Here is a 26,448-nt window from a genome sequence, read left to right on the forward strand (position 1 = left end):
ATGAAGTGCACTGTAACTTACTGTAAGCACCATACTGTATGACATACCCTCACAGTGACAGTTAAGAGAGGGAAAGCTAAATGTGAAGATGAAGTGATCCCGTGCAACTTTCTCAATGCATTTACATACAAAGAGGCTCTATTTCAATACCAGTGAAGTGTAGACATGATTGCCTATAATAAATTTTATTTAAAGTAGATCAAAAAAGCAACCAGATTAATTCATTCCTCCATCTTTACACTGCTCACATTTCACAGCTCCTGTCTTCAAAACTGCAAAGACCTGCAGCAACTACAGACTTCAATTAGCAGCCAGTTTAGGGTTACAGTGGTGAACCTTCCAACACCAAAATACTGACTTCTGAAATTTCTTATACTTTTATTTCTCTGTCACAGGACACAGAGTGGAACTAGCTCCCTCAGCAGGATCACAGTGGAGATGGCCAGCTTGAAAGTAGCGATTTTTTGTCAGTGGCCACTCAGGGTATTAATACCGAAGACTGGTCAAATCTGGTCTGTCCACATTTAGCATTTCATCAGGAGTGCAATAAACAACTGCTATATAAACTGTCATGTCTTTTAAAACAAATAAGTCTCATCCTTCAGAAAGGAATTTTTATTAGATTTACAAAGTTCATTATCAATAATGTCTTACCCCCTATGGGAAAAAATGTTTAGTTTTGCCTTCATGTTTTGTTCATCATATTATGCCCCTGTTATGTCATTCTGTGTTTTTAATAGTGCTGCATTTTTATTGTTAATGGAAACAAAGGGCTGTAGCTCTATCATTAATGTCAACTTGTATATAAAACATTGTCCTCCAGAACTCAGTTGCTTTGGACTTTCTAACTAGGAAAACATTTTCTAATGCAAATAATATTTTATTAATGCCAGAACTCTGAATAATTCTGACAAGCAAACTGCTATTATTTTTTATACGTGCACGTAAGTGCCTGTCTTCTGTATAGAGGAAAATGCCATGCAGGTATAATATGCCATTTGAAAGGAAAACAGCTCTAGGAATCAGCAGTATACTAGTTTCTTAGGAATCAAACCTTTCCAAATCCTCTCTATGCTTCTAAAGGTTGTTAGGGTTTTGAAAATGCACATCTGTGTTATCAGTCTTTTATGAAAAGACTTCGTCAGTGCTACCGGAAACTAGCTGTTTGACTGCTGCTAATAAAAACCCTAGAGCAACTTGGCCCAATGGCCCAGCTATATATCAGCAAAAAGCGTTTAGGGGGAGTATGAGACAGATGTGGCACAATATGCTTCTGAGATGACTGGAAAAAGAAAGCAGTGAATCCCTGAACGTATGTCTCATGCCAGTCAACATCACCTGGTCAGATGAGAAAGTTCCCAGTAGGGCAGGGACATCTGATGGTGAGAATCTGTGGTTCTTCAAATACCAACAAGGAGTAAGAGACAGAACAACCTAGCAGCATCTAGTATTCCTTGTCAGGGACTAAGCCTCTGGAAGGCACAGAAAAGTATGTTCCTTATTTAAGACTTGTTTGAAATTTGTTGGGAGTCTTTTGAGGCTTTCTTTTAAGAGTCAATTACACTCTAGAAAAGCAATCTTTTGCTTAAATCAGAGATGACAAAAATATTATTGTGCATGGTGGTTTAATATGTCCTTGAAATTAGAAACAATGTTTCTGTGTTTTTCTTAAAAGCAAATAAACTTTGTTGCCTAATATTGTCAAATTATGATGCATAGGGCAATTTTTTAGAGGAAAGGTCAGTAATAGTTGCAAACACAAATTACATTTTCTAAATAATCACAGGATGTAGTATGCATTCAAACAGCAAATGTTACCAAACCTGGATGGTGAAAGAGTTAGAAGAAAAAAAAAAAAAGAAAAAAAATTGTTTTGATTATTTTGACATCACAAATAATTTTGTTGAAAAATGTTTGAAAATGCCACATGTAAATTCACTTAGCAGAATTACAGTAAGGTCCTCTACTTGATCTTTCACAGAAATAAACTCAGAGCTCCTACAAGGTCTGGCAAAAAAACCCAAACAAACCAACAAAAACATTGGAAGCTTTGCCCTTTCATTGACTAACAATGCTATATTAATTACTAGAGTAGTAGTGTCTTTCATGTTTAGCATTCTCCCAAATGAGATATTGTTCCCCCTATAATTTTTCAGATTTCAACTTTTTTTCTGAGAAAACACACACAATATGATAGGACCCTACCAAGTCAAGAGAAACTGAACTATTTGCTATGTTTAGATGACTGTGACAAAAAGAGTATTGAGTCAAAGCCCTTTACCTCATTAAGAGGTGACATTAACAAACTCTTACTGAAATCAGTGACATTGAAGAGGGCTGCTAAGGTACCTTAAATGTAATACCTTTAGAGTTGGTCATGAAATGCAACTGACAGACAAGATATCCACTCTGTAGAAAAGTGATTGATACTGGATAACAAAAAGGAGACTTCTTCCTATGCTTCCATGTCAAAAATAGAGGAAAACCAATATGCATTTGGAGAGTAATGAAGTTGTAGAAAGATCACTCAGTCTAAGAATGGGGCTGACATCCTTCTGAAAAGAAGGTACATGGGCAACATAGCTGCTAGTGAAAAGTTCAGAAACAGGAGGCAGAAACAATTGCAGTCCCAGAAACAGCTGATAAAGTACATAGGCTTTATACTTCAAGTGAAAGGAATTTACAGCATACATGTTACTCTTTGTGACTGCACAAGCATGCATTTGACTTGTATGAGCTAACAGCATTCAAGAAATAAATGGCTGGTCCATACAAGACCTTCTGTAGCTGAACCTATACTCTCAGTTAAACTTTTTGTATTATTCTGCACTAAACTACAAAGTTATTGCAAGCTACAAGCTTGAAAGAATAATGGAGGAACCACTTTCCTCAGTTTTGAGCTTACAAAAATTAGTCATACACGATACTACAATTATTTAAAACTCTCGTGTTTCATCCATACTCCAAGCAACATTTCTAGTAATAATGAATGCCTTCCACATCCATCTGGTCTCTTTGTTTAAGTAAAAATTTAAGCAACACTCCCTTCAAAGGAAAGTTAGATACAGTGGATACAAAGATGATATGCAAAACAACTATGAAAGGGGTTTTTTTTTGTTTCAGTTGTGTCAGACAAGAAACTTTTCTAGACCCATGGAATAACGGCCCTGACACCACAATTTTTGCTGGTCTAGGCAAGCTACCTCACTTCTCATCCAGACAGAGACACCCAGATACACCACGAATCCTGCCAAGGAAGGTCCTAATCTTCAATAGCTGCGCAGTTCCCATTGGAAACACTCCAGGTCACAAACAACCCAATAAGCACAGCACCAGAACAAATATCGTAAGACATACTTTCCAAGCCTTTATAACATTCGAAAAGCCAGACTCAAAAGGCCATCCGAGTTACTCCCAGAACTACTGTAAAAACTTCTGGCTTTCCAAATCATCTGCAGTTAAAATGAAAAGACAGGTAGACAGAAGTAGAAGAAGAGCTATTAAATTGGGTGTAGACATGCAAGTCTAAGAGCAAAATCCCAAAGGATATCACTTTTCTCCAGTTTTTCCATTGGGCAGAGCTGGGAGTTAACTTAAAGCATTTAAGCCATAGGACTGCACCACCCATTTGGCTGGGAGGTCCCATGGAGGGGAAGGAAACCTGTCCCCTGCATAGACAGTTGCTCCTATCAAAATCTTAATCTTTACTTTGGTTTTTGGACCCTACATTTATAGCAGCCTGCTTGGTTTTGTACAAAGCACAGGATTTCAGCTTCAAATTTAACAGATACAGTGACACCCTGCAAATACTAACACACAGCTACCCAGATATTTACTCTAAATTCTATTGCTTCAGTTCATTTCCCGATTAAGTCTTCTTTCATAGTCTGACAGTGACAACTAAAATGATGTAGTTAAAGTAATAAACAGGGAATTTTAAGTAGTCTGTCAAAGTAAGTGACATTTATATCATCTTAGTCTTAAACTCTCATGTAAAGTTCCATTCAAAGTAACTTCTTCATTATACAATCACATGCTAAAAGTTACCTTCCCCATGTAAAGATGCTGCATTATCTCTCACAGCAGGTAGTGGGCTCCACATCATTTATAGCAATAGCATTTAGTGCTTAACAACAGCTGTTTCTTCATTAGAAATATGCTTTTCTTGTCAGCAATTAAACTCTTTCAAAAGCACATCAAGTCAACAGAAACCTCTGACATTTTATTTGCAGCCTGCTGAGTTATCAGCAAAACCAACAGGCCACTGACTGACCTTCAAGCAACACACTTGCTCCAGAGGCTGGCGAGTGCTGTAGCTTTAATACACCCAAGGGCAACAATACCACCACAGAAGGAACTCCCCTTTCATTTTTCAAGGTAGCAGAGATGACCTAGTGATTTTGGATTTCTGTCACTCCGATTAAAAAAACATAAAGAAATGTTTATTGCTAGACAATGTGAGACAATTAGGAAAAAAATGGTGAGGCCAGGAAAGATATACGTGGTAAAAAGAAATGCTGCAAGAAGGGGCCTCTACTTAAAGTTTCATTCTTTCTGAAATCCCAGCAGTCTTGAATAGCTCACAAATGTTGCATGCTAACAGGACTTCAATTTCTTTGCACTAACAGAAGCTTTAAAACACTATTTACATTGTTTTCTAGGCTCATGCATCATCTCTGAAACACCTCCAATGCATTAAACATTAAAATCTCCCCTACTTGTAAAATAGACAGTGTTTCCCTTTCTCACAGAATATCACTGGCACCAGCCAAGTCTTCTAACCATTTTTGCTTTAAGCTTGATGTTTACTAGAAGACCAGAATGGGGGCAGGTTTTCTTGCCCTTTGAAAGGTTTCTGATTTGTTACTTAACTAAACACGTTTGTACAGCTTTCTTCATATCTACAAGTCCTTAATCCACAAGATGTCAGTTGAGGCAATAATTATATTAATAAATTGTAGACAGTCTAAGAAGAAAAGAAAGATGGAGAGGCATTTGGAATTAACATGCTGTGAATCAGTCCTGCATCATCTTTTGTCAGTGGCATTAGCGGGCTTTTTTTCCCCCCTTCTTGATGCCTTTTAGTAATAATTTTCAGTGTGTTTGACACATTTCATCTCACTCAATGCACTGAACCCTAATACAAAAGAACGCCAGTTTGTCAAACATACGTTATTTGAGGATGCATATCAGTTAATCTTAGGCAGCTGACATTGTCAAAGACAGCCACACTGGCAAGAGCTAAAAACACAGTAGGAAAGGGGGAAAGAGGGATCATGCGAGAGCACAAGCGTGGCTGCTGAGATACCAGCACCACACAAGGCCAAAGCCCCCAAATTCCTGTCTCTCAATTCTCCCCAAATCAAAAGTCTCCCATGCCAGTTTCAAAGCATGCATTTCCACTGCTGTTGACAAGAGGAGCTGCAAACCTGAAAATAGTCATCCACCTGGCACAGGATCCAGCATCAGATATTTTAAGAGCGGGATGAGAGCAAGACTCTCTTCTGAAGAGACTTTTTAGTTGTTTACATTAGTTTCACAGAAGCCTCTGTGAACATTTATGGGTCAAAGTAGAGCACATGATTAAGTCTTTGCAGCACTAAGGCCAGTGCTGGCAATTCAGGATACCCATGTTGTCTTGCTGCTATGGACATTACAGAATGAAGTCCTAAAAGGTTTGGTGGTGGTTTTTTTTAAACAACAAACAAACAAAAAAGCATGTTAAAATAGTAGAACTTCTAGGAATGCCAGGCTTTTAGTGTTTCTTACAGCTGTTTTTAGCAATTTAAAATGCTAAACGCATTCAGTCTTCAACAGGAGGGCCATGATTCAAAAATTGGCCATTTTGGAGATTATGCAACATACCTGTGAGTTTCTTCCCCCAAAGTTCACAGAAGCTGGAGACACAATAAAGTAATTATGCTGCAAATCCTCCGAGATCAGTCTCTATTTCTGTTTTACAATTTGGCACAAATCCAGATGTGAGCCAATATGGAAAATAAATGATTTATTCTACAAAATTCCTATTTCTTCAATTTCCAAGCCCATTTATATTATTGAATATGGTTACCTAAGATTAGGGAAAAAAAATTGAAATCAAGACAATTACGGTGGCAGTAATGGTATTTTCTACATGTACTTAATATGAACTTGCCATTAAAATAATTTTTTTTTAAAAGGTTACAATAAAAAACCCTCCCACCTTTCTGGTTTATGTCACATACTAACACTATTTCGGATCTAGTGACTTTTAAACTTTCCTGTGTATGGTTTGGTTTTTTTCTATTTACCCATTTAACAGACTCAGATGTACAGAAAAGTAACTGATTTTTTTATTCCCCCAACTTGGCTTAAAAAAAACCCAAAAACCAAAAACCCCTGAAAAATACAGATAGACTCAAACACAGAACAATCCTTGAATTACATAACTGATTTCTTCCAGACAAAGGGCTTCATGTTGCTATCCTTATTATTCATTTCTGCCATCTCACAAGACAGAAAACATTTGCTGAAAATATTCTTTCAAAAAGAAAAATATGTAAAAGTCACTCCCCGGGTACACTGTTTACTGCAAAAAAATAAAAGGTTTCAGTGGTAATATTGCTTGCTCTTTAATGGGAGACCATTTTATTTACTCAGAACAATTTTTATACACTGCCGATTTCCAGAAATTAGTAATAACGGCTACTTCTCCTATTTACAACTTCAAGGTAAAACCATATCTGCTAGCCCACTAGTGGAAACACTTCTCAGAAGGAATTTACTCATTTGGGACCCAACAAAGAACGAGAGAAAACACCACTAGAGAAATTACTCTTTGCCCCAGCACATTTACAAGGAATGCTTTGCCTCTATAGGACTTCAGAAAGTGACTCACTTTCTTCTCAAGAAGAAGGTTTTATCTGGGATTTACAACATGGCAACACTCCAACGCAAATCCCCCAGGAAGAGAGACGGTAAACATGCATTGGTAGGAGACAACAGAAGGAACACCCCACCAAATGCTTTGATATCAATGCCTCTAGTCTGCCATCCAAGATCTTGAAAAGTTCAGGTTAGAAGGAAAAAATTCTGACATACAGCAGCCAGTTCAGAATAAACTGTTCTAGGGGCTCAACAGCCAACAACATTTATTCAGAAAACTTCTTTGTTTAAGCAGCCAAGGATGTCACAGAGCTGCTTTGTTTCTCACATAGGCAGCCCATTCTGTTCTACAACACTTAGTAGTTCCTTGGAAAACTTTTCCTTCCAAGACAAGTGGTTCTAGATCAAAATCATTTTTCTTCAAACTATAAAAAAAGAACAAAAGAAATACCCTTTCCACCTGATCCATGATACAATTTATCTGTTGCACTGGAGACACGTACATTACAAAAAGAGACAGCAACATTAAGAATAGAATCCAAGAAACATTTCTTTTTCCCATTCTCCATCTGAAAAAGCAGTTTGTACTCAAACAATATTTAAAAAAAAAAAACATTGCCATCTCTATAAGAAGACACGGCACAAAAATCTTCATCCTGAAGCAGGCTAGGGTTGGAAAAGGGATAACCAAGTAAACACTGTATAGCATAAAGTGGTTTATACAGCCCAACCTTAACTTCACTATAAGAAACTACTCTCCCAGCAGGCACTGGTAGGACTTTTTATTAAGGAAAAGAAAAGAATAGCACATTTGGGTGGGTTGGTATAAAGAGTATGCAGGGGTTTTGTTTTATAGTCTTTAGTAGACAACAGGTCCCCTTGTTCCTTGCTCTACACCTAGGCAGTGTCCTAGGTCTTTACAGGAGGATTTCACCTTTCAGAACCAGTGTGGGAGAGCAGGGTGTTGGTGATGCACTTAGGAAAAAAATGGCAGTTCTACAAATGAACCCTTCCAAGCACCTGACACAGAGCAGCTCAAATACAAGTCTAAGACATTTAATGCCTGGCTCAATAGAAAAACTCCACTTCATTTGAGTGAGTTTTTGAGTCAAGTCTTTTATTGCAGAGATGGAAGAGAAGAATTCAGGTACGCTTTAATCAGGCCTGCCCCAAAGAGATTACTTCAGGAGAAAGAAACTGTATCTTTAGCAAGTAGCATACATGTAAAGTAATCAGAACTGTAAGGGAGACACCAAAAGATTTTCCTCTTTTGAAACGTAGTCAGCATCTCCTCTGTGGGGCTGATGAACGTACAAAGTTAAAAGCAATAGAAAACACAATTAGCTTGACTTTCATTAATACCCAGTAAGGTCATTGCCAATCTGGCCAATGCTATATATAAAATTTCTTCCAAAGGTTGTGCCTAGGAGACCCAGTTTTGGCTATGACTTTCCCCCTGCCTTGCACAATTGCATAATTAGATTTTTCAAATATATGAACAAAACCTTTCAACCCTCCCATGCAGCTAGCTGCGTCAGCTTTAGAACATAGGTTCTCTTTGCAAACATGCCAACATCTTGTGATGGATACTCTGACAAATGCTGACACTACTATGAAAAACCAATGCTTGGCTACTAGATTTTGTGACAATGCCAGGAGGAAAAAAAAATGGCTATTTCTCTTCCTCCCACCTCCCATGGAAGACAGGAAATTTGAAAATGAGATATTAAAAAACAAAACCAAAAATAATCAACAAATATCCACAATTAAAAGGAACATTTAATACTCTACAACAGAGCTTTAAATTTAGCATTTCATTCATCTTCTAATATCAGGAACCACAATAAGGAAAAAGTCTGCTGCTTCTCCTTCAATCAATACAATCCCTTAAGAGTCCAAGCTTCAAAACATTCACATAAAATATTAGCGTTATATATTTGCAGTAGATAAACTGAACCAGCAAGGCAATCAATCAATTTTCAATTACTTGTGGCAACTAGATAAGATGATAGTGCACACACTAACAACTGACAACAGTCACCTAACGAGCAGGCTCATGCCTTATGGAAGTCATGAACCTCTGGGCTACATAATTAATAATAGCCATTTACAATCATAAATATGCATTTCCTCTTCTGTCTTGAGGAATAAAGTTTATTATATGTAAACTGAGATGCGCTCATCACAAAACCATGCAGTGTAACTTCTTTTTGTGAGGACCACACACTGCCTTTTATGTTATGGAGAGGGAGTTCATGAAATGCATTAGTAAAATTTCAGGTGTAACAAGAGCATTAACTTATTTATTGCTTAGTACATCACAGCACTTTTACATCCCAGTAGATGTGTGCTGAATAATGCCATACTTACAACATCAAACTTCTGTGTGATGTTCCCCTGGACATCAAGTAAATAAACTTTGCCATAATGTGTTCCCAGAGCCAAAAACTGTAAAAGAGAGAGACTGATTACATAAGCACAAAGACACCACAACCAAAACTACAGCAATGCTAAATGAATTCTGGGATGTTTACCAGACTAATGATTAGCAGCGCTGGGGGAAAAAAAACCCACCACCTTCTACAGACAAAGGTTCTTTTAACTGCACCTAAAGAATAAAACAGGGCTTCCAGCCCATATTACTGTGATAGTGCAAGTTAGCTGTCAGAATGAGTCATGAGGACCCTCATCCACTGACAACTAATGGTGTGTCTGCAGTCTGTACACACTGCCTGATGGACTGTGGCAGCAAATTAAAAATGCAGCGTGAAAGCATGGACCAACACAGACCTGAAATAGTTCAGCTTTTTTTCAATCATAATGGTTTCCTTTGGGCTTTATTTTAATTCTCCTTCATCATTAACATAAAAAACAAAACATTCAAACACAGCAAAAGGCCACCAGTAAGCCATTGGTAAAATACTGCTGAATTATGGAAGGTCTCTGACAGTGCATTTAAGCACAGAGATAACCGCTGGGTTTGCTTCCCTTCACATAGTAACACTCCTCCATTGAACACTCTCAAGACAAATACACTTTTCCTCAGAAATCTCAGGAGTTTCATTCTAAAAAACAGTAGCAAAATAAAGAAAACTCCACATGAATGCATGCTCTCACAAACTTATTTTCATACAAACAAGAGGGGAACTGATTCTGAGAGATCTGCTGTTAATTGAACCATGTGAACTACACCTAAACAGAAAAGGAAGAACTTCAGTACTTGATTTATGACAGAGGTTTCTTTTATTCCCCCCCTCCTTTCAGCATTACTCAAATAGTCTAGGCTCCTCAATTCTCTGTATTTCACTGCATGTGAGCATGCTTCATTGCAACCTATAATGAAATGCTCAAATTTACAGGCACTGCTAAGCATGTCAGTCAGGCAGCACAATCTTTAAAAAATAACCTTACAGAAAGTCAAGGTTTAAAAGGATTTATCCAAATGGAATTGCTTAAAATGAAATTTCAGTTCAGGCACTTAAAATATGAAGCTACATTAAAAGGAGTCAAGAAAGGAAAAGAAGGGGTTCATTAGAAATTCATCCCCTGCAATGCCTTTCACTCCTGCAAGGTTGCCTTTTTTCAGGAAGAAAAAAGTCCCCCGGGTGAAAAAATCAATACTGGTTAATAAAACATCAGGTGTGCAGACATAACTAGGTATGACTATTCCACTGCACAGGCCTGCTTGAATGCACCAGGTGCCATGACGATTAGTCATCCAGTGCAGACAGCAAGCCTGGTGAAAATATGATGCTTTAGCAGTGAAAAGAAAAAAAAAAATAATTCTGGGGGGAAATTAGTCTGAATATAGAATCCAGATTTTCAGTATTCCCAGCAAAGTTAAAATGCTTTAATCAGAGGCATATTTTACATAGTAATGTAAAATTTTGCTAACGATGACTCTAGCAGGGCTTTTCCTGCTCTTGCAGGGGAAAAAAAAAAAACAACCCACAAAACAGAACAAAACAGAAAGGACCCTCACAAAACCTATAACCCAGCTCCATTTTCAAGCTCTCTGTTGTAAAAGACCTATTCCTAAAAGACTCCAGTACCTGGCTTCTAACACTATTGATTCTTCTCATAAATAGTGCATCTAGATTGCTGGAAAACTAAAAGTGCTGAGATACTTAAACAGCTTTCCCGTATTGCCACTCTTTGTCACACTATAGTTAAAGCTTTATCTGTGCACATCCTTATAGGAAAACCCTGTTCAACTCTCGGCTTTCAAAATTTACCTGAGGCTGAGGAAAAAACGGTAACACAAACAGGCCACAGAACCAGGAGGAAATGCTTGCCAATTTTCCAAATATCTGTAATTCTAAGTTGTCAAAAACATTTTAAAAAGACTTATTGTTTTCATTCGCACAGTTAAAACACAAGCTTCATCTTAAGAGCCTCTTGAGCCATGGCAACAGTCCTTTGAGTAAAAGAAACACAGCACAAGTCAATCTAAAAATATAGCCAAATAATAGAGATAGATCCCTCAACAATAACTATTAAGGAGCTATTACTGGCTGTGAAAAATCATACATTCAATAAATAGCTATTATGTTTTACATATTAATAGTTACTTGACAAATCATTAACTCATACTTTCAGATGCTCTTCAGCATTCCTCAATATTTTAAAATGTTCTTCAGTATTTATAAAAGAGAAGAAAGCTCAGAAAACAAAAAAGCAATTGTTTAAATCACTAAAGAAACATATGAAGTTTCTTCCTTGTAATAACAAAGGAATGATTCTTTGTAAAATTTCTTTACTTTGCATTGTCCTCCATTCACTTTCTCCCTTTCATTCTCTTGCATGTCTCAAACCTTACCAGCATTAGAGCATGAGCATTCCATCTCCTTGTTTTTAACATATTGAATCAGGGAAGGGGAACGGGGAAGTATTAGTATGACATCCCCCCCAAAAAACCCCAGCCAAGCAAAAAAGGAATATTGTAATTACTTTCTTCTACACTGTATTAACAGAAACTCTGCTGTCTTCCACAGCTGAATATATGCTAAGCTGGCCCCTGGCATGATCAAGTTTGTCTTCAGTGATTCAGGCTGTACAAATAAGCACAGTATATGCCAACTTCCTTTCTGAATAAAAGAAAGTTGGGACTGTATCCCAATTCTAGTTCATAATACTGTTTATAATTAAAATTGAGTGAGCATTTTCCCAGTAGCTTATGAAAGCATCCCATCCCTGCATCTTGAATTCTCACCTCGTTTTCTCACTGAGAAAGTGTGCATTGTTCAACACAGGTTTACCACAAATGTTGTTTATATTAGTGTTGGCTGGCACTGCACCTCTAGATTTGGCAGCACTTCTACACAGAAATATACTGATGCATTATAAGCACAGAAATATATAAAACCACGCAGAAGTTCTCTCTCTGCCACAAAGTCACATAGTACCTTTTCATGCACCGTCATGCAGCTGGCTGCATCCTTCTGGAGAATTTCAGTCACTCCATTAGAAAGCCGTTCATACTTCAGCTTAGGTTCCTCTTCACTCTCATCTTCCTAAATTTTTAAGAGTGTAAGGAAAAGGGAGCAAGAGAAAAAACAAGCATTTAGAAGTTTATTTTAAATAAAAACAAATTAAAAGATACCCCCAAACTATCACACAGCAACAGACAAAGATGGATCACTGCTATCTCTTAACAACAGCCATTACAATCAAAAGCCAAGCTTCCACATTTTTATCATTGGAGGGGACTTGGGTTGTGCTTTTTTGTTACTGGTTTCTCTTTTTACTCCAAAGTACTGGGTGCAAACAAAGACTGTATAGCAGCGTATCAATTCAGCTGTAAGAGGCACTTAGTTGGTATCTCAAAAGCAGGAAAAAACGTACATGTGAACTTTATTACTGACGTTAGTCATTCACAATTTAGAAGAAAAATATAAAAAGGATGGATATGGAAAAACGGATGATGATAAAATAAAGTGTGCCACTGTAGCCACAAGTAACTCTAAGCTGAAGCATGCAGGTTACAAAAAACTTCAAGACCTTTACAAGATGCTGCACCTCTGTGGGAAGGATAGAGACAAAAGAATCCACTAGGAATAAGTTAATTGTATAAAACGCACCAATGGGTTTATGTTTAAAAAAAAAAAGTATAAATATGTTGTTGCAGAACTGTCTGGGAAGAGGATCCGGACACAGCATATTCCTATGGATCACCTATAATCATCTGCATGTTCAAAACTCTTCCTGGTAAATACCAAAGCTTCCCTCTCATTTCAAGCATGTTAGGTATTATCGCCAAATCACTACTTAGATGCAAAGAAAGATGATGCATCAAGAACAGAGTGAAGAGGAAGGAGACTGAGCTAAAAAACACAAGCAGCAAATTCATTGATCAAAGAACACCCAACATGTTTATCTCTTCAGAAAAGAAAATCCAAGGTGCAAAACAGCTCTGTGGTCATAGGCATCTATCTGTAACAGATGGTCTACTAAAGTAAAATGCCAGAGAGAGATTTCATAAACTTCAGTAAGCCTCAGTTAATACTATACATGCACAGAAATACACAAACCCATATATATCCCTTGGTCCTCACTGAGAAACAGTATACCTGCAATAATAGTCTCCTACACTCACTATTAGTTCTAATGAACACATCAACATTGAGTGTGTTTCCCACATAAAACATGTTTTTCATTCCTAAGCAACCAGAATATACCAGTGCAGTGCTCTAGTAAAGGAGTGCCTTTACTTCCCACCAACCACTGCTTTCTAATCCCTAGAACAGAAAATAAATATGTACAGTGTCAGCCTATGGCAGAAGAACTATTTGTGCAACATTTTCTTGTAGCTAATGATGTGAAAAATAAATTTGGAAAGAGACATATGTTAACATATTAATTAAACATATTTTGTTTAAATTGCCTTTGGAGTACTAAAGCCAGTCTTTCCCAAGTTAAATATTATGGCCATTTACCATGTGTGCTACCATCACACACAGTAATATGTACATACCCTGATACAAAACAAATAAAAGCCACACAGACCTATGGAAACACTTAATATTTAGCCTCATGCTTATATAAATACGCTGCAAGAGAGGCCCTTTTAAAATGTTATTTGAGAGTTTTATGACAGAATAGAAACGAGATTAATATAGGGATGTCAGCAGTCCATGACGTAGCAGTCTGAAGTGAGGTGTCAAATTGTCCACCAAGAAACAATTCTATTCAGTAAATCTAACACTGAACAAAGTTGTTACTAGACAGAATGACAATGTCAAATTACAGGGCTGTATATAAATCAGCCAAATTCTGTGCACCTACAGATCCTTAATAAATGACTACAAGGTAGAGGGAGGAGATAAAGTCCAAGAAAAAAGCATACATGTGATGGAAGGTGGGCATAAGGAAGTATGCATCCATTTTACAGCAATTAATACATTACTACATTTTATACATTGCTTACAAAGATTACACTTGAAATGCATGGGTAATCACTGAAGAAATTCATAAAAGTAAAAACTGAACTCCAGTCATCTAGTTTTTCTAAGATTCCACATGTTGCTGAAATCTGGACATCCAATGTGCAACCAATATGAAAAGTTAATTCTAGTCTCTTGAGCAGTTTGCATAAAAGCATTCATCCATGGACCATTAGATAAAGTTACTGTAAATAAGTTTTGCCTGTCTTGTTTATGAGTGAAAACTAAGTAATTTTTCCTGCACATGGATATACAAAAAATATATACTTTCAAAAGTCAGTGCACCGAAGCATTCTGCCAGGCTTCAAAAAAAGTATGTAAAATGAAACTTCAAGTATTAGGCACGATGATGTACCCATTTCACGCTTTCTTGACAGGTATCTTTTATGTTAAGTAAAAGTCAAGCCAGAAGGTGAATTGAAACAGGGTGGGGCCACTTCACTGTAAACAAAATGAAGTGAAAAAGGCGATTTGCAAAAATGCAAGATTTCTCTACTACTTCAGACTCTAACTGATATATTAAATGCATTTGATGGTCTCTTATTCAGAGTATCAGAGTTTAATCATTTTAAAGGTATTTTTCTATCAGGAAAAGCTTTTATGCAGTCTGAACTTCTAAAGTAAACATAAGCCAGTGTTAATAAAAAGCAAATCAATAATTTTTGTTAAATTTTAATAATCCTGAAAACCTACAAATAAAACCATCAGCAGCCTGAGTTGAGATGACAGTTAGCTGCGTTTCTATGACAACCTAGAGGAATAGTACAAGTCCTGACTTGCAGCAAAGCTAAGATATAAACAGAGTGACATTTACCCCATACAAGAAAAGTCACAGCATTCCTTTTTTAAAGGAAAAAAAAAAAAAAAAAAAAAAAAGAAAAAAAAATTGCTCAACTAACATGGATTTTTACTAAGTGTATGGTAGTTTTAATTAAAAATAAGTCCTTTAAACCATCCTAGAGGTTTCTAAACATTTGAAAAAGAATTTTATAGCACTGCTTCTTGTACCACCACTTAACATTTCTTCCATATTTTCTTCCTAAAAAGAGCCAAAACAAAACAAGCCCAACAACACTGAATTTTGAAATTCTTAACAAATGTCTTAAGAGAAAAAGAAATATATACTGCACAAAATGTGCAAAGGGCTCCACACATGGCAGCCTTAAATTCTGAAAGGGAAGGAGACCCACAGAGCTGACAGGAGAAAGCTACCTTCGCAGTGTTATAAAATAAATAATGACCATTTTTCAACCACAGGAATGCTAATTTGAAACTCATATTCCATTTAGTTTTCTAGTTGCCTTTTACTGCTGAAGCTAGCAGTCAAATTGCTAAAAATATGCTGTAAAGAACCTGTAAAGAACAGGTATCCATAAACATTGAAAGCACGTTTCCAATTGAATGAAACAGTCTAATTAATTAATCAGTAAGACTAATACAAATTCTTTCCTACTAAGAGCTCTTCCATTTGTCACTGCTGAAGTCCTGAACTGAAAACAAATTCCTTTTCCAAAACCTAACAGTTAGTAGGTCTGAAACTTGCTACCAACTCTTCTCCTGGAGCAGATGTACAAAACTGAGGAGAGCTGCAAATGTGCAATAAGCTTCCAAAAGGCCAGTGCCACTGCAACAGATGCTCATCTGCCTTTCTGAATGCAGGTTCACAACCTTCTACAGATATTCTGCCCCGTCTTTCCTAGCTTTGCCTACATGAACAACTGTGGTGAATTCGCGAGTAGAAAAAAAAAATATCTGAAATCGGTCCTCATGAAGAAAATTTCCAGATGGAACCGGTAGGCAGCTCCCAGAGTTATTCCATTAGCCCACATTTGCTCCTGCAGCAGAGGATCTGCCCACAGGACAGTCTGTCACATGAACTACATGCTCTACTGATTGCGGATACTCTAATTACGTTACGGGCACTGACAGCAAAGTGTCATCCTTCCCACATGATTTGCCCTCAAAGTTCTTCAAAGCCTTTATGGAAATAAACGGTGCATACATTATATGGCAAGTGCCCTTCCTCTTTGCTGCACATCTTCTGTCCAGTCCCAGCTAGAATTCCAATTACTATAGGTGGCCATTCCAGCCTTGTTTAGGCCTGCAAGTTTTAACCCTGCAAAGCATTTAAACTCAAATACAAAGATACCTGAGGTCCATCACTTAAGCAATTTCAGAGGAGCTACACCCACATCCTACTGCAACAAGGCCCCAGTGTCTAAAGCCTTCCTAACAGGCCATGTCTTGGAAAAAAAGACAAAACAAACAAACAAACACAGCTCATCTTCGCTTTTTCGTGCTTGCTTTCAAGTTCACATCGATTTCAGAGATTATAAGAAAAATATTAAATTAGCTCATTTCCTCCTAGCTTAAAGGCCATTAAAAGTGCTCTGCCTCTGTGTATCAGCATAGTTAATGTTTAGGACGTATTCTAAAATCTCATTTAAAAAAATGAAAAGAAAACAAAACCAACAAAACACTCTGCTGCCAAAGCAGAAACCCAACATTACTGCTAAAAAAGTGAGAAGAGGCTACTTCGCAATTTGTGAGAGCAACTTTTCTTGACATTTAATACAGGCCAGATCTTTGGAAAGAACCTACTAAGAAATCAGCATTTTTATTTATTTAAACAGTCATCACATCACAAAGAAGAAAAAAAATAAAACTAACTAGTTAGAGCTCCAGAATTATTAGTTTACAAACTATATGAAAATCTCCAGTAGAACCAAAGAAGCCAACGCCATTTATTTGTGAGTTAAAATAAAGGTTCACAGAATATCCTCATTTATGCAAAAATGAATAAACACATCCTTAGTGCTCTGCTGGAGGCAGCTTCACTTATTAGAGAAATTCAACAACAAATATATAAAAACCCAAACCAAACATAAAAAGACCTCAAGTCCCAGAACGCAGTCTCCAGGCAAAACTATTTACTTCTCTTCTATATGTACAGAAGCACAAAGTGCAGCAAAATACCCAGCAGAACTCAGTTGCCAAGATCATGCATTACCTTTTTGGTCTTGGCTTGATCCAAAACATAACCATCACCAACTGTTAATTTTTTAATGGAAATGATGTCTTAATCAGGGGGTCAGATTGGTTGTCTCAGTTTTGGTTTTGAGGGCCTGTGGGACCATGGGCTGGGAATGATCTTTCCTCTACAAATCCCCTAATTGACATGGGAACAATAAGTACTTATCGGAGTGGCTGGTACCCTGCTGAGAAATGGAAGGTGATTTCTAACCACAGTGCTAGGAAAGGCACATCATCAGTGGGGATTTACACCACCACCCGACCCCTAGGCCATCCGCAACCCCCTCCTATCACCAGCATTGCCTGGGAGGGCAGAACTGCACCAGGGAGCGGTGCAAACCTCAGTTTGGACAAGGTGGCCCAAAAAGCACTTTACAAATTGTAGGATAACTGTCGTGAGATTTCCACGAGGAAGCAAGTACTACCCAACAAAAGATAGAGCTAAAATTTTTTATTTAACCTTCACCTCATTACCACACCTGGAAATTGTACCAATTAGGCTGTAATGCCTCCTTTGGCCTGGTAAAGAAATGATGATTACTTTCAGTCTTTAACCTCTCCATTTCAGATCCCAGAGCTTTGTTAGGACCTGACTATCTCCCTTCATTCAAGGTCAAGAGATACTGAAGCACTAAGTTATAAATCAACCTGACTTTAGCTTTGCTGAACACCACTCCCCAAATCTTCAGAGAAAATACTCACCTAACACCGAGTCCCTCAAACAGGTTCGCTATTCCATTAATGTCATCTCTAGTCCTCTCTACCCAGATCGTATTTAGGCTAAATGTGGCCCAGATAATCTGGTAATCCAGATGACCAGAAAGAAGCCTCCACATTCCCACTACCACCCCAGGAATATTCATATGCATCATTTCTCACTTCCTGATTTACCCTATTTCACACAAAGATACTTACTTTTTCTAATAGCTGTATGCTAGAACACCGAGACTTCCCATATTTTTTGTACCTAAAGGCAGCAATTAGGCCTGACAAACTGTATAGTTTCTCCACCCTGGAAATACTGCTTCAGTTTAGGCACCCACACTCAGTTAGGACAACAAGCAGTTTCTTCAGACTGGTCTGGAGAGCAAGGCAAGATGCAGGCACAGCAATTCTTTACTGGAGCTCTGCAGGGGCTGGGTCTGCTGAGTGGGCTACTCTGGATTTTGGGACACCAATGGAAAAGGAAACAAGTGACTCTGCTCGCCACAATATTATATCAGATGAAGGTTGAAGGGTGTGGCCTGCCTTCAAAGCACCACTTGATCCTGCCTATAATCCAACTATCCAAAACAAACAGGTTAAGGGTGCTGGCTCCCAGTGTAACACTTAATCTCCACTTTTAAGACTGCAGAGTCCTGAACCCTCACCAGCAAGAGGAAATACAGCCTAGCACTCCCCTAGACTCCACCTTCCAAACCTGCTCTGCTTTGTCCCCTGGCAACCTTCAGATGGACCTTTGCTGATACCCTAACTCCTCTCAAACACTTCACCAAACCCTCCCAGCCTCGACTCCCATCCCAATTTCAACACCTTCCAGTGTGCCTGCCAGGACCCCTGTTTTCTTACTCTTCAAAGCCACCATGTCCTCAGCTGGAAGCTCACTTCCAGCCAGGCAACCTTCATGGCAGAGCAGTTTTCCTATTACAGAGTTTTTAATGACTGCTTACAGTCTGGCATGAAACAGCTGTTCACGAGACAGCAGAACCGAGAATGAACAGCTCAGCAAATACACTAAATTCAGCTAAGGAAACGCAGAGCGCACCTCCCATCCCAGCAGCACACCCACGCCAACTCACAGACGCTTGGGCAGACAGAGAACAAGACTGACCATTGAGCAAGAGGATTCGGAAACGCAGACAATTACCATCCTGTACTTCCGTGTCCTCCTTCCATGCTTTAACAGCATAGGTGTTCTTCAAATACATGGAAGGAAAAAGCAATTTTATCTAATTCAGGGTTCACATATGCAAGTGAATACACTGCCCATTTGCAATACACGGGAATATGGCTAGTGAATTAAAAAAATTAAGCAAAATATCTGCTGCAAGTGAAAACATCACACCAGAGAAGCATGTAACATAACACATGCAGGAAAATGAATATTCCTAAAGCAGTTTTAGAAAATATTAAAAGGCAAGTTGTAACAAATTGCTGATGTCTGTTGATGAATTTAAGGAAGTAACATCACAATGTCGCAACACAGTTTGAAGATCCCTTCAATTTCCATTCCAGATCATGTTTTAAAGTCCCTGTATTATTTGGTAATAACACTGAATAGGTTTTTTTGTTTTGTTTTTTTGAGAACATGAAAATGAAGAAAAACTCCTAACCTTTATCCACTAAACAGTTTATCATACTCATAATTTTAAGTACGATAACACCTAGGTTATACCTGTAATGGTGTCAATCAGCCTTCTCCCCCTCTTCCTTGTTATATTCCCATTTAATAGTCACGAAACACTCAGTCTTCATAAATCCTATTCTTGCCTTAAGATCACAGGCATCAGATTATCACTTGTACTTTAAAGATGAGAGGTAAAAGCTTTGAAGCCCACATATTAAATTTGAATTGGTGTATCATCTACCTGATATAAGAAGGGATCCCAGAATATTTTTGGACATTTGTCCACTTCCCTCTACCCCAAAAGCAAACATGTTTTTTGTTTCCTTACAGCAACTTTGAGTAACGTGACTTGCTATTAACTGCATTGAGCGCACACACCCGCAGAGTCTTACTCAGCACCATTTGGAAAGCTCACCTTATTTGAAGATGATGACCAGTTCTGGTCAGAAATGGTGGGAGGAGGGAGGTTTGCCTTTGGAAAGTTTTAGAAGTCAAATTTATCAAAAGATACACATTACCAAGGCAGGCAAAGATGACATATCACTATATTTGTAAAAGACATAGTTATTTACTCAAATTTCTTCTGCTGTAACATGTGACTTCTTCAGTGTTTGCCTCTGATGCTGCCATTTTTTAAGGAAACTGCCCACAGGACAACCTATCGCCTAGCATTCTGACGTGGAAGTCAGAAAAAACCCTAGTCCAACTCAGGTTTCTCCTCAGAACTGGAACCTAAACACTGGTTTTGAAAAATAAATTAAGGAATCATTATTTCTGATAAAAATAGCTGGAAATTCACAATACAAAGATTTGCCAAAATTTATGTTTTCATTGTTGCAAAAACAGTAGTGGATTGTTACTTCATATACTCAAGAAACACATAAAGTGCAATTTAAAAGCCCATTCAGTCCTTAAGAAGATAAAACCTCAAAGTCATGTATTAAAGATCTTCAAATAGATCTAGCTGTATTTGCTTTTTAGAAAAAGATTCCTATGTTCTAAAATAATGCAAACACCACACCTTTCCTGCTGCCCATTTCTAGGTCTTGCCCTGCCTTCTTTTAAACAGAAGAAACAAATCCAAAAGCAAACCAGAAGAAAGCACTCTGTCCTCTGCTGTTTTGGCAGATATATCCACTTGTGTTGAAGAAAGAAGTGACACAGAGCAAACAAAGAGAATTATAGTAGAAGAATACATAACTATTACAAAATGCAGCTTCATCACTACTGTTTCTTCATCCCCAGGATACGGTTTCCAGACTTGGGTTCCTGTCTCAATGATAAAGGGACTACCTATGCTGTTTTCAGGATTAGGATCCTGACTCAGTTTCTCTCAATACAAACAAACCTCTAACACTAAAGGGATGCCAAGAAAAACTCAGACTAAAGCCTTTAACCTTCAAAAGCCCAGTTGGCTAGATTGTGCACAAATTGGAACACAATTTTATTGCAAGTTCTTGTTCTATTTACTGTGCTGAATTTAAATATTAAGCACTTTACCAGACCCTCTGGAGACTAAAACTTATTGAGAGAGTGTAAACCTCTTTTCCTCTGTTACTTTCATATTAAAAAGTTTGTTCCTACAAGAAAATTTTAACAAACCAGAAAAAAATAAATTAGTTGGTTTAAGAATAGCAAAGAGCATTTCATCTTTAAGTCACTGGTTCAAAAGCCAGCAGAGCAATAGTGAATAAAAACTAGAAACATCAATAGTCTTGTTTATTAGCCTGCTTAGCCAAAATTTTTTTGGGGAAAAAAAAAATCCCCCAAAAAATTTCCTATAAAGAGAGGCATATTATACAATTACTGCTTTCAAGTGACCACCTGGGTAGCAATTTCAACAAAGACACAAACAAATTACTGAGGCAGGCATGAAGGACATACCATTCTCTTTGTAAAAGACCCAATTATTTATTCAAGTTTTGTAGAACACTTGCATGACACAGTGCAAAAGAGCACAGGCTGCTGTATTTTCAACCCTATATACATAAGTTTTGTGAGAATTAATATAGTTTGGAATAAATGTTACAATCGTTTGGAATAAATACTAAAAACCTATTCAAGTGTCCAACCTGTAGGAGAATTAGTTTCTCTTCCGCAATTATTGCTACACAAGACAACAAAACACACGAAGACTGAAATTTCTAAGCCATGAACACACATTTGTGATTTATGCTGCTATAATATTTTCCCCCAATTCTATGGTGGAAATACAGTAATGTTAGCTCAGTGAAGGAAGTGAAGTGAATAACCGCCCATCCAGTTCCTTTATGATTCCTCACAAGGCAAATCACCAATACTTTCCCAGTACCTGGCTGTAAAATTGGTAAATATGGATTAGGATGGTCACATTTCACACAACAGTTTTCTGTTCTCCCCATGCATTTTCTGCAGGGATTTATTTAATACCTTGACCTCTTTGGGAAAATGCAGACATACAGCAGGAGCAAGGAATTAAGATGATACGGCTGCCTGTGAATATGTATCAAAATGGGCTCCATTCACAGTATAAAATGACACACAGATGAAAGGCAAAGCAGAGAGCATTTTATTTCTTCACAAAACTGTTGTGGTATACAGAGTATCACACTATATTTGCAGAACACGAATTGAAGATTCACTCCAGGTTTGAAGGAGCTGGGCACTAGCTAAGTCATGAAGCAGAAGTAACACAGAGATGACATACTGCACATGAGCAATCATCATAAATGGCATGTTAAAAAAAAAAAAAAAAAGAGTAGCAAGAAGTCCATATGGTACAATTTGGTTTCATTTCAACTCCCATCAATTTGTTTTATTTTACTGGTAGTTTTGTGTGTGGCAAAGAACACCTGAAAAGTTTCAAATCCACTTCAGTGTTCAAAAGCACAGGATCAGTCCATCAAGTGCACTGTACCAAGGCAGCACAGGATAGGCTGTTTTATCTTCCACATCCAAATCCAATTCCAACACTGAAAAATCCAAGCAGTTCAAATCTCAATGAAACTACACATTTCTACTTGTATTTTCCTTTTGCTGAGTAAGGAACTTGGGCAAACATTTGTTTCCCCTGTGAACACTACTTGAGCAGCCTGGTTGCCACCTTGTGATGTACTGCATATGAAAACCCTACAGTGCAGTTTTGGAAACAGCATACAAAAATCCTACAGTGCAGTTTTGGGAACAGCAGTTTTTAAAGTTCACCCATTTACCACAGTGGAAGAGCAAGATGGTAAATAGCTGAATTTCCCTGCAACTTTCCTTTTTTCAGGCCAGAGCGTTATTCCACCCAGATGAATACATTTAGTATTTTGGAAAAGTCACATCTGCATACTTTCTTAACACAAGCTTTGCAATTGCATTTAATTTATGTAGCACGCACAGCAGCATTTTTACTTTTTATGTATTCCACAACACACAGATAGAACAGGCACTTCTGGTTAATATTAATAGCTCATTAAATGAGGTATCTAATTTTCACTCAAAACCACAAGATATTAGAAGAATATAGCAATAATCCATTTTTCCTGCAAGTCAATCCTCTAACGATGTATATTATAATGTTAGTTACTAGTCACTGCAAACTTGTTTTTCAAATTAATGTATTAAAAGATTCCATTTAAACTTCAATAAATAATTTACTATGCTCATCCTACTGACTCAAATTGATAAATTATTTGCATGATACATTTTCTCATTAATAAGGAGGAGAACTTTCTATTTGGAATTTATATCTATTTTCCTTCCATTCTCCCCATTTAAAAGGCCAATTTCACTTAAAGGCATGCGGGGGGAAGCAACCTCTCTTCAGATTGCTCAGGTATGTGAAAGAGAATATGCTTTTTGACCATTTTCCTCCCATTTTATATTTTTAAAACAACTGGAAGAGAAAAATGGCAACCTAGTGTACAGCTATTCAATAATAAGGAAAAGAGGCATGATGAAAAGAAGTACTTTGCCAAGGGTCAGACAGGAGATCAAAAAAAGGCAAGTTGGACTGAGGTACACCAGTCAAATGTACTTTTCAACCATGCATTTTTTGTTGCAATGGTGATGTCCCTTCAAAAGCTACTAGCCACAGAAGAGCTCACCTCTTCCAGCCCAATGCTCCACGCTCTATGTTAAAAGAACATTTTGATGGAAACAGAGTATGACAAGGAGCCTTTTTTATCAGACGCTTTATTTACTTGAAATGATTTAATTGCTTTGACCTAATCCAGACCCAACCAACAAGACTAAGATTTGGAGTGCACTGAAAAGGAGGAAAAAAAATAAAAAAATCAAGGCTTTTTAGTTGCCTCTTTTTAAGGCTTACATGTTTACTAACTGTGCTCCTGCTCTGATTGGTTTTCAAAACCTTAAAGGACAAAACCACTATCAATTTCAGTGGTAGAAATGTCTCAGTGAGGGATATTTCTAAACCACCAGAAATTGTTTCAGCACTGGGTTAATGAAGAATTTCTACAATACTTTCCTCTCTACAAACTCTCATAGAACTTATTAATGTAGTGTATAAATAACTAAAAGAATAAACTAAATTAACAAACACATCCCTTTTACAGGGTTCCTGCGATCAAAGATCAGAAAACCAGCCAAAAAAAATTAAGACCAAGAGATAAAATAATGGAAGTGCTAGAATGGAAACATATGCAACACTGATGACTAACACACACAGGTACCTGGTAAAAAAACCAGCAATGCACATATTAATGCAACTTTTTAAAAAAAAGTTATTATTTTTAATAACTTTTTTCCAGACAATTTACAACTGCACCCACCTGCCTTTTTTTTGGTGATTTCCTTTAGGAGGCCAACAATACACAACAAAAATTTACCCTGTAGTGCAGCACCCACAAAAAAAAAAAAAAAAAAAAAAAAAAAAAAAAATCACTGAAACTCCTTCCATAATCATATTTCATGGGACTTCGCATTCATTTTATGATTCCAGTGACACTTTTTCTTGAAAAAGTGCCCCTTGTAAAGAAGATACATCCTGGATCAGGGCAATCTTCTCATATCCCCAGCAGTAAATTAGAAAGGAGCAGAAAATTTTAACAAACAGCTAACCAAATTCCAGAATGACAACTTAGCTTTGATTCCCTCATCAGGTAGGAAGGTTCTGTTTTTTGATATATCATTACTTTAATTTTACAAGTACCTCACATTCACAAATAGGGTTTGAAACCCTCTCTTTACTTCTCAGAGGTAGGAAACTATAGCTCCATTTTATAAGGGGGGGATGGCAGGGGGTGGCAGGCAGGCAAGAAAGAGGCAGACCATAATTAACCTGTACACGTAGTCTGAGGTTGAGACAGAAGCTGTAGGTCCTGGGACACTGAGGCATGGTTCCAAACACTTTTCTGCTACATGCAAGTTAGCTGAAATAACCATGATTAATTTATGCAGACCAGTAATTTTCCAGGGTGCAATATATGCTTTTATCAGTACAAATTAAATCTCAGTAGGAATGTTTCGTGCACTACATATACAGTGAAAACAAAAATAGCATTCACTTGACCTCACAAGATTTCACAGTGTAACATAATGAATGGTGACTCTGCCATACTGTGCAACTATAACACACTGTAAATAAACACACTCTATAGCAATACAGTGCAGAGCAGCATGGACATTCAGGGAAACTCAAGCTGGCTCTTTAATAAGCTTTCTTTTGAATTAAGAGATACAAAACCAGTTCCTTTCTTCATAGAATGCAAGTGATTCATAGGTGCATTTTGCATTTCACAATACATGCTGTTGTGTGCGCTACTCCGTTAATTATTCCTCGTTTTAAATTAAAGGTCACTTGTTCTAAATTAAAATAAAAATTTATTTAAAGCACTCCACAACAGTCCATTATGTAATATAACAGGATTCTCTCATTAAAAGCAAAACTTTCAAAGACAAAATTACAAGCTAAGCAGCAGCAGCAACTTAAAAGCCAGAAAAAAAAACATTGTGCATCTCACCTCACCACCACGTTGCCCTCCTACTGAAGAAAGCTTAACTATTTATTTATACATTTAGTAGCATCATCTTTTGCTAACTAGCTGGCAAAATGTAAGTATCTGCCTGACAGAAAACAGCTCAACTGAGAAAAGTAAGATTTTACAGAAATAGACACATCGCAAGCAAGAAAATTAATTTGAAAACAGAAATTCAGGTTCAGGCTGTACATAATTTATGCAGACTTTTTTCCTCCACAGCTTACAAAGAGCCAAAAGTCAGATTACTTTGTTGTCTATTTTTAAGATCTCATCAAATGTGACAGTCCAAACATGTAGCTCCAGGTGCTGTAAAATAAATTTTAATAAGCCAATGAAACCACATTGTACTAGGACTTTTCAGCCAAACCAACCTGCTCAGGCTTAGCCCCAAATGTGATGATTAGACAGGGTTGGTAGAAATAAAGCAAATATACTTCACAAGCACAACTTAAAAAGCAAAACCAAACAACCAAAACCATAAGATACAAAAAAGAAAATAATTAAGCTTCAAGATTGCAGTAGAATTACTTAGCAAACCAAATAGTTTTTTTCTTGAGAATTAAAAGACTGTGTTAGATATACTGCTTCCCCATCATAACGTGGTATAATATATAGCAGTCTGTCTATAGGAAAAGAAAAAGCTTATAATACCCCCTATTGTATATAAGGATACGAAATAAAAGTGTAAGTTGTACTGTATTTACTAGGAAAGATCTATTACATTTCTACAACTGCTGACACAAGTAACTACCACTATCTCCATGCTGAAAGGTCTGTTTAACATCTGAACATATGC

At 37.3% G+C, this 26,448-nt stretch overlaps 1 protein-coding gene across 3 annotated transcripts in view; it reads right to left on the reverse strand.

Moving 5' to 3' along the window:
• The window catches only part of VPS41 (VPS41 subunit of HOPS complex), a 115,837-nt gene that overhangs the window by 81,991 nt on the left and 7,398 nt on the right, over nt 1–26,448 (reverse strand). For all 3 annotated transcript variants that reach the window (XM_049816475.1, XM_049816474.1, XM_049816473.1), the window contains exons 3-4: nt 12,270–12,377; nt 9,235–9,312 (exon numbers count right to left, since the gene is read on the reverse strand). In XM_049816475.1, coding sequence (XP_049672432.1) covers nt 9,235–9,312; nt 12,270–12,377 — 186 coding nt within the window. The remainder of the gene's footprint in view (nt 1–9,234; nt 9,313–12,269; nt 12,378–26,448) is intronic.

The sequence above is a fragment of the Accipiter gentilis genome, chromosome 14 (genome assembly GCF_929443795.1).
Source record: "Accipiter gentilis chromosome 14, bAccGen1.1, whole genome shotgun sequence".
NCBI lineage: Eukaryota > Metazoa > Chordata > Aves > Accipitriformes > Accipitridae > Astur > Astur gentilis.